At 42.1% G+C, this 12489-nt stretch overlaps 1 protein-coding gene across 1 annotated transcript in view; it reads right to left on the bottom strand.

Annotated features, from left to right (window-relative positions):
* The window catches only part of galnt16 (UDP-N-acetyl-alpha-D-galactosamine:polypeptide N-acetylgalactosaminyltransferase 16), a 50268-nt gene extending 38007 nt beyond the window's left edge, over nucleotides 1–12261 (bottom strand). The window contains exons 1-2 of the mRNA XM_015039795.1: nucleotides 11838–12261; nucleotides 966–1147 (exon numbers count right to left, since the gene is read on the bottom strand). Of these exons, the coding sequence (XP_014895281.1) occupies nucleotides 966–1147; nucleotides 11838–12038 (383 nt within the window). The 5' untranslated portion in view covers nucleotides 12039–12261. The remainder of the gene's footprint in view (nucleotides 1–965; nucleotides 1148–11837) is intronic.
* Nucleotides 12262–12489: the final 228 nt, after the last annotated feature.

The raw sequence follows: 12489 nt of genomic DNA on the forward strand, positions 1-12489 counted from the left end.
TGTCAAGCCGCCCCGAAAACATCCTGTTTATTCACAGAGAGGGCTGACATTTCACCAAACAGAACCATTTGCTCAGAAATGACTCAAATCGATTCCTCTGACCCTCCACTGAACCGTAATTGTTGCGATTCTTAGCGAGATTACGGCGGACGATTTTTATTCGGTTGTTAAAAATCCGGGCGGGGACCTGGAACGGGACAAGACGCCCAACTAGAACTCGACACGGAAAAAAACGATAAACACGCCCAACCAAAATCGAGTGCAAATTGTTCACAGAACAGAAAGAATGTTTGAGAAATTAGGTGTGCTGCCAGAAAAACGGAGAAAACTTCCAGGTCCATTAAGTCCAGCAAAAACAACCACAGAGATCCGGTGCGTTGCTCAAAGGCATACATCAGGCTGAATGACTTGGAATAAGTGAGTCATTAATTTGAGCTACTGTGGGTCCAGTTTCTCCTGTCAGGCTCGCCGTAAACAGCTCATAGGGATGATTAGCCAATCAGAGAGCTTTCCTTACACCTTCCTTAGCTAATGGGTAGATGTTTGGATTCAGCTAGCCGTCAGGCTAACGCCAGTGAACTGCTATCATATGCCTCCAACACGTGGCTTACACTGCCTTGCAAAAGTGTTCAAAAGGTTTTTACTTTTCCCAGCTTTGTCACTTTATAACATATTATTCAGCGTATCTTATTAGTACTTATGTCATAGCTGAATATCAAGAGAGTGCATAACGGTGAAGTAGAAGGACAATGACATGGTTTTTACAAATACAAATCTGAAATGTGTGGCGTGCTCCTCGTAGTGTAGCTAGCTATTCATTCATGTCATTGAGTGGAAATAACTCTAACCCTAAACACTTTCAGTTAACCCAAAAAAAAAAGCTATCGCTTTTATCGTCACTTTTACTGTCATCACTGCTGCACCACAAATGATGGGGATCAAACTTCAGCTGCTGCGACACTCACCTGTAGTGTCTCGTGTCTCGGATGGCTCGCTCGCTGCCCAGGCGGTCGCTCTCCTGCAGATTAAAGGCATGCTCCCTGTACGGGTCGTCCCCTGTTTTGAGCTGCTTGGCGGCCAGGTAAGTCTTCTCGTCGAATCCGCCCAGCAGCTGGCTCTGCTGCTCGCCTCGGGGCGGCTGAGTCACCTGCACAGGAGGCAAAACGGAGTCCATGAGCGCACAGACGTTGGAGAGCGGAGGCAGTACTCCTATAGCTGTTCATCGTTTGCTACAAACGCAAGCCACAGTGTATTTTTTTGGGACTATGTGTGATAAACCAGCACACATTAGTGTAAAACTACAAAGAGGAAGGACTCACATCTACAGTTTTCAGAAATAAAAATCTGAAAAGCGTGGCACGCATTTGTTCAGTTCAACCGACTGCCTTCAGAAGGAACTAGAGTCCATAGACTATTGACTAAACTCAGTATGAGCTCGAGGTGAAAACTTTACCGCATGCGACTAATCTGAAAAGTGTAAGGCGTTAATATTACATAATTCAAATCATTTTGACCTAAAAGCCTCTCTCAACCGGAGGGTTACCTCCTTCACAGCAGTATGTCATGAATTCGACACATGAAGAGCGACAGCAGACGGCAACAAAAGGTTCAACAACAAAAGGAGCAAATTTCACAGTAAGAAAAACAACCTGGGTTTGGTCCAAACTTTCATCAAAGTAGCATTAGCTTAAACATTTTTTGAACGCATTCATTTTTACATTTCAGGCTTACTACGTTAAGCGTAGTGATTAATCACTACGCTAGAATGTGATTAATGTGATTACATTTTTTAATTAATTGACAGCATTAGTGAAAACACAACCTGAAGAATCAATCAGAGAAGCAACCTAGAGAATCTGGAAGAGCTGCAGAGATCCATAGCTCAGGTGGGAAATGTAATCGATACTATCGATTAATCATGTTTTCTGTTTCAAAGATTTAAACAATTTTAAATCTCTGAAACATCCAAAAGAGTGGATGTTTCCCACTCTTGATTTTAAATAGTTCAGAGTGCTTTTTTCGTGTCCAGTATCTACCATCTTGTTTTACAGCTTCTATTTATTTGGACTTTGAATCCAGATCAATTTAAAAGAAAAAAAAGGGGTGATTGAAATAAAGCCGACTTTTGAAAATTTTCTGTCATTTGAAATTTCTTTGTAAGAAAAGAAAGCAGAAAAAAAATAAAATTGAAACTTGGATTTGGTGTGAACATTCTGCAAGGAAACTTGGTTGGGGCTTTTTTCAGCAACCCGGTCCCAGTACCTGACTGGTGTTAATGGTTGCTATAAGCTCCAGTACTTTGTGTTTCTGAGAACTGGGAGCAGCTGAGCCACAGGAAAGAGCCTCGTCAGACGCAGCCAATCAAAACTGCGTTCATGATCCTGCATTTAGTTTTGTTTCTGATGGATAAAAAAACAAAAACAGAAACAGTGATAAAAACTTCAATGAGAATAAAACACTGGACCGGAAACAGAAAAACAGATTTTCACTCACTGTCTCTGCTCTTCCTGCGGTTTATTTTGAAGTCACCCATCCTGGAGGGCGAATTAAAAAAAAAAAGAAAAGAAAAAGCGTCAGCAACGCTGTCCCTCAGCGTCAGAACTTTTCTCATCGAAACATGTTTGTCGTTTCTTCTGGGTGGCTTTGCTGAAGTTCTCCCAGGAAGTGAGGACAAACGCAGCCTCTTGGCAAACTCCTGGCACATTTGCAGCTATGATTATTTATGCGCACCGTCTTCATGCAAGATGCCAACAAATAAATCAATCCGGTTGACTTTTAATTCATTGTGAATACCATCATCAGAAAAAAATGTAAATGTTAGCCTCCCATTAGGGCGGCCGCGTCGATTCTAACCAGGCAGAACGATCCGAGTCCCCGTCAGATCAGAATACAGTCCATAAATTCTTGGTAATAAATGGATTTTCCCCCTGAAGGAGCTTTTCCAGCTGATGGATCCTTAAAGGAAGACGAGAGACGCCCTCGTCAAAGAGGTTCAGATGAATGACGGACACGCAGAGGGATCCAGGCTGCTGCTTCGGTTCGACTGGAGGGGGTTAAGAAAAGCTCCTGAACAGGCTGAGGTGAGACTGACCTCATTTCCAGCCTCCCCAGGGAAGCAGTGTGACCCCAAAAGAGCAAGAAAAATAAGAAAGACTGAGCTGGAGGCAAGTGAACAGTTGACAGTGACATTATTAGACTTGCAGGTTGCTAGAAATTAATGTTTATATGATCAGCAGAGGCTGTGTGAATATAGACCTACTAGTGGCTGCTGGACATTTACTGTGTTTACTGAGGCCGAACCGATTGCAGTATTCTGTACAATCACTGATATCTAAAAAACCTGACTTGGCGATTCTGATTTTGGCTGATATCGGGTTTTGAAGTGTTTCCACTATGGATGTGCACAGATCTCTGTCGATATTCTGCTAATGTCTAAAAAACACAATTTTGTAATTGTGATGTTTCCATTAAATAAGAAATTTGATTAAAATCACACATAAATACATTAGTTCACGTGATAAGTTATTAAAAATCATGGCAGCGATGGACGTGATTATGAAATGTATTCGTAATTCAGCCATGGCGCTAGCGTCATCGTCCAATCAGAGGAGACATGAGCGTTTTAGTCAGGCGTTGGAGCGACAAGCCCCGCCTACATTTTGTGAAAATTGTAGTCTGCAATTTTACAGAAGAATTGTGGATTCAACACGTTGGAATTACAAAACTTTTCATGAACTGTGTGATGCTGTGAGAGCTGCAGTGGAACCAGCTGCACTCTGTCTGACGGAAACAAAAACAAACCGTCACTTCCTGTGTCTTCTTCTTTGTGGTTTCCGCCTGTAGTAACATCCAGCTGTTTATCACGTGACTCGTGTGATGTGACAAAAGTGTTTCGATAATGTCTGAGAAAACACCTGACAAACTTAAGTCAAAAATTTGAGTTTTTTTTTTTTCTTTTCAAAATTAGCCTGTTTCCATTAAGCTAATTTATATTCGTAGTTAATGTTAATAGAAACTCAGCTGCTGTCAGGTGTTAAATGGTCACAATACAACTTAAATTTTTCAATCTTATTCTGTTGAAAAACTATAAACAAAACGACTGAAACAATGCAAACCTGTTTTAACCAAACATGAGGTAGTGCTCTCAAACATAAATAAATAGCTTAAAGCTCTGTTATCCCAATTAACTAAGCTAAACAAAACAAATCAGCTCCTTTAGTCCTTCGTTTTTCACATTTTAAATTTTTTTTCATGCCTCTCTATTTATTATTACTTGTCCTTTTTTTAATTTTTTATTTTTTTGCTGCCACGCTTTAGGACTTCATGCATTCCAGTGAACATATTTTCAGAACATTCTGTTGAGTGAGAAAGTGAGAAGGACGTCCATGTGCTGCTTTCCGTTCAGCCCACATTTATACAATCGACTCTTCTGGTGAAACTGTAGCTGTTTTCCACTTGTACTGGAAAGTCGAGAAAGTCTACGCCGACTGACGTCAGATTTCATTTTTCCCACCAAACAAAACCTGAAGTTGTAACATGTCTGCCATTAACATAAATCAACAAAAACTGGAGTAAAAACAACAACAAAAAAGATGCACAGATCAGAATTTGTGGTTAACTGCACTTTTTTATTTTTGCAAATTAAATCCATCTTTAATGACTATAACATGTATAAAATGTTGTCTAAACAGGTGCAAATCGGCACATGGTTGGTACGAATTTATGCGTGTCCGAAGCAAGAGAGAATCGGCGCACAAAGCTTCCCCAAGGAGGGTAACAAAGCGAACCACAGCTGGAAATACCCGACCAAGCCAGGAGCGAACTGAGGCGTTGTCGATTAGAAATACCTTGAGGTGGGTACGAACGGATACGTCTTTGGCACAAAAGATTCCTAAAGCAGGTAAAAATTGATGAATGTTGTGGAAGAGGAATTTGCCCAAGGACACAACGGCAGAACGGAACAAACCGATGCACGGCGAGTACAAAGTGTCCCCAAAGAGCGTAAAAAATTAAGCACGGCCGGTTGGAAACATCGCAAAGGGGGGTATGAGCTGAGTCTGTAAAAAATCTGTACCGACACCAACCTGCACCAACCTTGAATTGTCACATGGTTGTTGTAGAACATTCCCAAACTGCATGCCAATTAACACATGGTGGATAAGGAACATCGCATGGACACAAGGTAAGCAGAAAACATCGACAGACAGTATTATGTGGTTTCCAGTCACTTAGTATCATTTTATAGCACAATCAAATAATTATGTCACCTTCAGTTGTTATTCAATTGCTGCATATATCAAACGTGGCTTAAAGGAAACATGACTTTGCGATCAATGCCTTGAAATTGGGCCTCTGTCTCTTTAAGAAAGCAGAGTTTCTTCACTGAGAAGAGGCTCGTATAACAAGCTCAGCAGATGCTCAGCTCCACCAGTCGTTTGCTAATTGCTGCTGGCTAGTCTGAAGGAGCCGAGTGAGGGGAAGTTGAAGGAGAGGAGCGATTTGTAACGCGAAAGCTCGGCTTGGAAACTGCAACTGTGAGTGCACAAGTGTTTTACAAAGGAGATTAAAGGATTTCCCAAATATACATGAAAGAATCAAAACAATGTTTTTGATTAGGAAATAACATATTAATACATGATGTAAAGCTAGAAATAAGTTGATTTTACATAATACTGCCCCTACAAAATGCCCAACAATGTATGACCTGATGTTTGTTCCTTTCAAAAACTGGAAAGGCAAAAGTATTTTTTTTAAATGTCTGTTTTTTTTCCCCAGCTGTTCAGATAGAAAGAGAAATTGTAAAAACGATCAGCTGTTAATCTGCTCATCGATGCTCTTTAGACCAGAATCTGAACAAACATGTTTCACTTCCAAAGCTAATCTAATCACAGAAGCTAGTGATATGAAGCATGTATTATTCAAACATTTGCTCTCTTTCTTTATCTGCCTTAAAAAACAGTTCTGAAACTGAAGGCAGATGTCAGAAAAAAAAAAGAAACAGTAGCCCTTTTGAGGCTCAGTGTCGTGAATTAAGGATGAGCTTTGTCTGGAAGGTGAGCAGGTTTCTCCTACAGACACTCGGAGGATTCCAGATAGTCCATCAGATTATCTCGCTACGGTGGGTTTAGTTTTCATTTTTCATATCTGTGCCAGACGGGAGGACACTGAAAATATTCAGACTGTATTCTTTATCTTTTAATTAGTTTCAAGTTGTATTCTACTGACGTTTGTGAAAACGCAGCAAGTAGGAGATAATTCTGTCGCAGGTCACTTATAAAACTGAACTGACACTGCAGCATTACGTTGTTCCCTTACAGCCAACTTAATGCTAATTTTCTGCTATAGTCAGAAAATTTATATCTGAGTTGTATCACAGCGTTTTATGGGATTATTGCAATAACGAGAGCAATGATAGAAACTATTTATTACTTTTCTTTAGCTAACTGTATGACTGCGATTTCAACCCCACTAACACAAATACTGCTCTTGAAAAACATTCCCAAATGTGACGATGTGACGATCACCAGTCACGTAGAAAAAAGTGAGATTTGTATTTTCAAAATGTAAACTGTAGCTGCACTTTATCATATTTTCACATTTATTGATGCTTTCTTGGAACAAACGGTGGAGAAACGACCAAGAATAACAGTAACGTCAACACGGACAGATTCTGGGTTTTAGAAACGCCGTTAACTGGAGTTTATCGTGACAACAATAAATTGAAATTGTCATGATCAAGATAAATGATAAACTATATGATAAATGCCCACCCCTAGTTTAGGCTTTCTGTTACTACAGGGTTGTCCTTTGATTGATTTGACTGATTGATCAGTCCAGGGAATGAACGGCTTTTCGCCCGATGACCACTGGAGATGGGAACCAGTTCCTGAATCACGCAACAAGGATGAGCGGCTACAGACAATGGATGCATGGAGATTTTAATGGCAGAATTAAACTATGAAACTTCCAAGAAATCCTTCATGATTGGACCGAGGCTCTGCTGTTAGCCCAGTCAGCTCTGTGTTCAAAATGCCGCAACTTGAGGTGCACAATTCCTTACATTTGATTCATTCGGCCAACACTTAGTACACGTTAACCTGATATTATCCACAAATCTTACTGTGACTCCACCAAGGTCTGAAAATCAGCCGCTGTCCAGGTCATGTCTCCACATGTGACCAGTCGTCACCCCACCGTTGCCAACTAAGCAAATTTGTTGCTGTGTTTAGCGACTTTTCAGAAAAACAAATCGGTATTGGCCAAAGTCAGAATCAGCAGGCCAGGTTTCTTAAAACTCAATGATTGCACCATTTTTAGAGTGCAGCTGAAACACATACAGACTGATTCTGTATAAATCCTTAAAAAAAAAAACAAAAAAAAAAAAAAACAAAAAAAAAACAGAAAAGCCAATTAGTTTGTTTTTTTTAGTTCTCCTTAATAAGGTCAGAAAACCATGTCATTCCAATTATGTATATTGTGCTGGTCTATTAGGTAAGGTATGGTAATTTTATTTATATAGCACATTTTCAATAACAAGGCAGTTCAAAGTGATTTACATGAATTAGAAGGAAATACAAGCAAAGCAACAAACCCAAAAGAAAAACAAAAAGGTAAAACTACATATTGGTTCCCCATGTTTAATAGGAATAAGTAGTCCATATAAACCAGCAGTGGTTTCTCTGGATTAGCAGATGTTGGTTCCCCATGTTTGGTAAAATTAGTAAGGTATAAAACTAAACGTTGGTTTCAGTCATTCTGGGTCGAGTTCTAGATTTCTAAATGTTGGTTCTCCATGTTTGATTCTATAAAGTAGACGGTACTTTTTCCAAGTTTGCTCTAAATTTGTAAACTAACAGGAGTTCCTCCAGGTCTCGCTCCGATATTAGATGTATAAAACTAAATGTTGGTCTAAAGTAGTAACTGCTCCAGAGTTTATAAAAGTAGCTAAATGTTGATGTGAGGTTACTGGGATTTGAGGTCGTATTACGTCAAATCCCAGTAAACACACAAAACTTTGCCTTTTTTTGTTGTTGTTTTGCAATGTGAAAAATGTGCAGAGGATTAATGTCCACTGCAGTGCAATGCAGCTCTACTTGGCCTTTCTTCCCCTCTCTTCAGCATGTTCATTAGCTGCATTCGTTACATATCATTTTGTGAAAGCTGGCTCCGCTTTCCTCCCCCTCTTTCCTCGTAATTTCCCCAACGCCGTGCTTCAGTTTAGAGTAACGCGTTGCACGTGAACTTCCTCTGATTAAATTTTGCAGCATTCCCCGTAATCACCGGCCTCGCTGACCTGCACATCTGTCGCCTGGTTGTTAACACCGGGCACGTCGCAAATGTCTGACCTCGGCTCGCCTTCGGGTCTCGGGCCTCAGACGATGTCGCCGCTGCCATATGCCTCATGTGTGTTCAGGCTCCTCAGGTTTCAATCTAATATTCCACACGCATTCCTGAGCGTCGGATCGGATGAGGACGCTGGGTTATGAGCAGCAGTTACACTGATACGTTAAGCAAGAAGTTGTGTTATTTTCCCAGTTGGCATGTGACTGTGTAAAAACTTATTGACAGAACTGGGTTAAATGTGCTGTTAGCAAAGTCTGAGCCGGGATTAACTACATGTTCCATTATTGTGATGCTTATGAAACCTGAAGAGTTTATATGAGGGCAAAGTTGCCCTCATACAAAAGTGGAGTAAGTATTTTATTTATTTATTTTATAGTTTCAGGTGTTTTTTGTTTCAGGATGTTTTTACCTGCTTTGAGAGTCAAGCAAGTAAATTTTGCCCCTTTTTTTTTTTTTTTGCAAAATGGTTCAATCAGATCGAATATCGACCATCAGTGAACATCAGTTTTCAAGTCTTGCGTTGTTCTCTGAGTTGACTTTACATCTGGGCCGTTCCAACACACAAATATGCATTAATTAAACCCAGAACGTGGCAGTTCTGATATTATTTTTAGGGGTTTTTTTACAGGTTTCGCCATATTTGACTCCAACCATATGGATCAGAGAGCTTTCCCACAGCCTGATGCTGCCACCGCCCCGTCTCACTGTGGAGGACAGTGTGTGTGTTTAGAGTTCTGCTTGTTGGCTAAAATTATCTCATGTAACCAAATCACTTCTTATACATGTTCCTGATGCTGCATTAAAAAAAAAAAAAAAAAAAGACTTAAGTGATTAAATGAAAAATCTGCAGAATGTGCCCAATTTTATCCGATCAATTGTCAGGATAATCAATCAAATAGTTGATTACTGTAAAAAATGATTAGTTGCAGGTAGGGATAGGTAATTAAGCAGTAATATATATACTGCGATAGACATGTGATCGATATCAATAGAAAATCCGTTCGACAGAAATGTTCGATAATTTCACTGAACTTTGATCCAGAACCGCACAGCACTCTGGGAGATGTAGGCAGAGGAAATGCTTTGGGTGGCATCGAGTAACTTTGGTTCTTTGGTTCTTTGGTTACCTGGCAACAACATGAAGAGTAACTTGTGCAGCAGCAGTTTCAAGTTTCGCCATCATGCCTCATGACAGCTTAAAAATATATATATTTTAAAAACAGCGGAGAGTGAAAACTGTGGGTAAAAGGAAAGTAAAGGTCACCAGTTTGACAGAATTTCAGATATTTCTAACAAAAAACGAATCAATAATTATCGGTATCGACTGATATGAAACACTTATTGTGACACGTTGCTGCCACATTCCTATAGAATGCGATGAAGTTTTAGATTGGAATGTAAGAAAACGTGAAAAATGTTTTCCACTTTTACAAGGCGCCACCAGGACCACCAGCATGCAGAGAGAGAGGAAGAGGGAAGCATCAATTTAAAAAATCCACAAACAAAACCAGGAATCAGTTATGACAGAGCCACCCAGCAGGCCTCCGCTCTGCTCCAGAGAGCAGGCCGGAGCTGGCAGCAGGCAGGAGTCAGGTCAGATTACCAAAACAAACAGCAGCGATGTCTCAGTCTGGTGACAGGCCAACGACCCCACTCACAGGAAAAACAGCAATTACAAAAGAGGGAGCTTCACTTTCAGGTCAAAGAATGATCTGATAAGGATCGATACCCGACTGCCAGAGTACGGCACGAGTCCCGGAAAGTCCGCTGGAGGGACGAGGGGGATTGCTTTGTGCATCCTCCGACTCGCCGCGGCAACCTCGGCTCACGTATTCAAACTCTGATGCAAAAAAGCAAACGGGAGCAGACGGGGAAGGGGACACGGAGGAACTCTGTGTGTACCTAAACCATGTTCGTATTTATAATTCTGAATGGTGGGCGAGATAAACAGGTGGATATTTTATTACAAGATTACTCCGAGTTTCTTGTTGCAGCTCTAAATACAGGCTTGTATCTCTTTACGCCGAATGCAGCAGAGTGCCTGCTGGACCACACAGTCTAATGTGAGCTGGCAGAACCTCAGAGTCCAGGGAGAGTCTGTGGCTGCAAACTGGACACCAGCATTTCAACACAGAGAGGCTCCAACCTCACAGTTTATGACAAACTATCGTTACCTAGTTGGCTCTTCGTCAACCAGCTAACGACCTGAAGTCTGTTGCATTTATTTCTAGAGGCCCTGTTTGAACGCCTTCTTCTCACCTTTGACCCCGCCTTCAAATAATTTCTCATGCCAACACTGTAGGGCTGAAACGATGAATCGTGATTAATCGATTATTTAAAGAATTGCCAATTAATCGTTAACTGGATTATATAGACTCAAAAAGCAGTAATAAAGGCAAAACTGTACAAAAATAAAAAATACATGAATTTTGCATCAGAAGCAAAAAAATGTGGCTTTGGTTTAGCTTTGATTGGTTCAAATTCTGTAAAATAAAGTAAAATTTAAAAAATTGATCATATGAAGCACCTTTTGCTGTCTAATTAAAAAATGTTTCTTTTCGTATTTTAAAAAAGGAATTGAATAATTTCTTCATTAGTCTAATTTAAAATCTGCAGAATGTGCCAATTTTTACATCTGATTAATTGTCAGAATAATCAGTTGTTAAAATAAGAGTTTCCTCCTTCCCTTAAAGGGATGTTCAGTTGTTTACGCATTTGTTGCTACAAAAGATCAAACTAAAGGAATCCTGTTCTTGCATTTTAGGTGACAAGGTGTGTATTTTCTTATTTAAACAAATGAACTGAGTTATTTGTTATTTTTGATGTATTTCTAATATTGCATAAAATAAGCTTAAGTGGTTGAAAAAAATCTTCAAAATGGGGCAATTTTTCAATCCGATTAATCGTCGCAATGATCGATTAATAAAATATTGGTTAGTTCCAGCCCTAATAATGACTCCGATTTTATACAATAACCTCCTGACATCCTGTTCTTGGTTTCTGGGGGTTTTTTAGTGTCCGACCAAGATCATTAGTGGGCCCCATCTGTGCGCCCCGCATAAAACTTTCTGGAGGTGTCTGGGGAAAGTTCCCAGGGCGATTTGTTTACCAGCCATTTGCTCGTGACGCATTGGGCTTAGGAGCGAGGTTCTTGGGGCAGCGGGTCCCGGGGGCTCCTCCGTCGCGCTCCGCGGCTGGCGAACAAGCGAGAGAGAAAGAAGCCGCAAAAAGCGCCGGGCAGCCTCTGGAACAAAGACATGTCTGCACTGGAGGAGGACGCCGTTCCTGCTCCACATACACGCCAACCGAGCTGAGCATTATTCCTGCTGAGAGCCGCACCATCAGTCCAAGTTTCTCTCTCTCACACACACACACATGCACATCAACATGCAGCACACACTCCCCTGCAGCCCGTCGCCTCCAGCCACAGCGCCGTTCCTCATCGTTTTATTACACCCCTCCTCCCCTCCTCTCTCTGAGCCGCGTTCACTCACAATCAGCGGGATGGTCCTGTCGTCCCGGTGGATCTCCAGCCGACCGGGGACCAGCTTCTGCCCGTGGCCCCTGCCGCGAGCCTGCGACGCGGACGACGACGGCGTCGACGCGGGCTTGCTGTCCTGCCACAGGTAATAAAATGTGCCGAGGATCCAGGCGACGGTCAGTATGGCGATGGCGTTGGCCCGTATCCTGCGCATGGTGAGCCCATAAGGAGGGCACCGGAGGCGAGCCCGCGGCTGGTTCAGGTCCGCCTGGCAGAAGGTGCAGCCCGCCGCCCCCGCCGGTGATGGGTTGAACCTGCAGAAGAGACGCGCAGCCTCTGCCTCTGTCGCTCCTGACTGCCGGAGACGCTGCCTCTCTGCTGGGATTTGCGCACCGACTGGAGCGCACGGTCCTAGCGCCGAGCCGTCCCCTCCGCCCCCCACCTCACGCGCACACACCCCTCCTGTAAACACGCAACACTGTCGCGCGCGCACTGCCACGGGCTACAACAATAAAGGGGAGGATGTCTGCTCCTCTTCTCTTCTTTATCGGGGGAAAAGTCGTACAAGCGAAACCGCCTGCTTTGTCTCCGATTCACGACGGCGCATTAGGGCCATGGCCATGGTAGATGGAGGAAAAAAAAGGTGCGTGTGTGGGGCGGGGGGG

The sequence above is a fragment of the Poecilia latipinna genome, unplaced genomic scaffold (genome assembly GCF_001443285.1).
Source record: "Poecilia latipinna isolate Pla-1442-1.1 unplaced genomic scaffold, P_latipinna-1.0 Scaffold484, whole genome shotgun sequence".
Taxonomy (NCBI): Eukaryota; Metazoa; Chordata; class Actinopteri; order Cyprinodontiformes; family Poeciliidae; genus Poecilia; species Poecilia latipinna.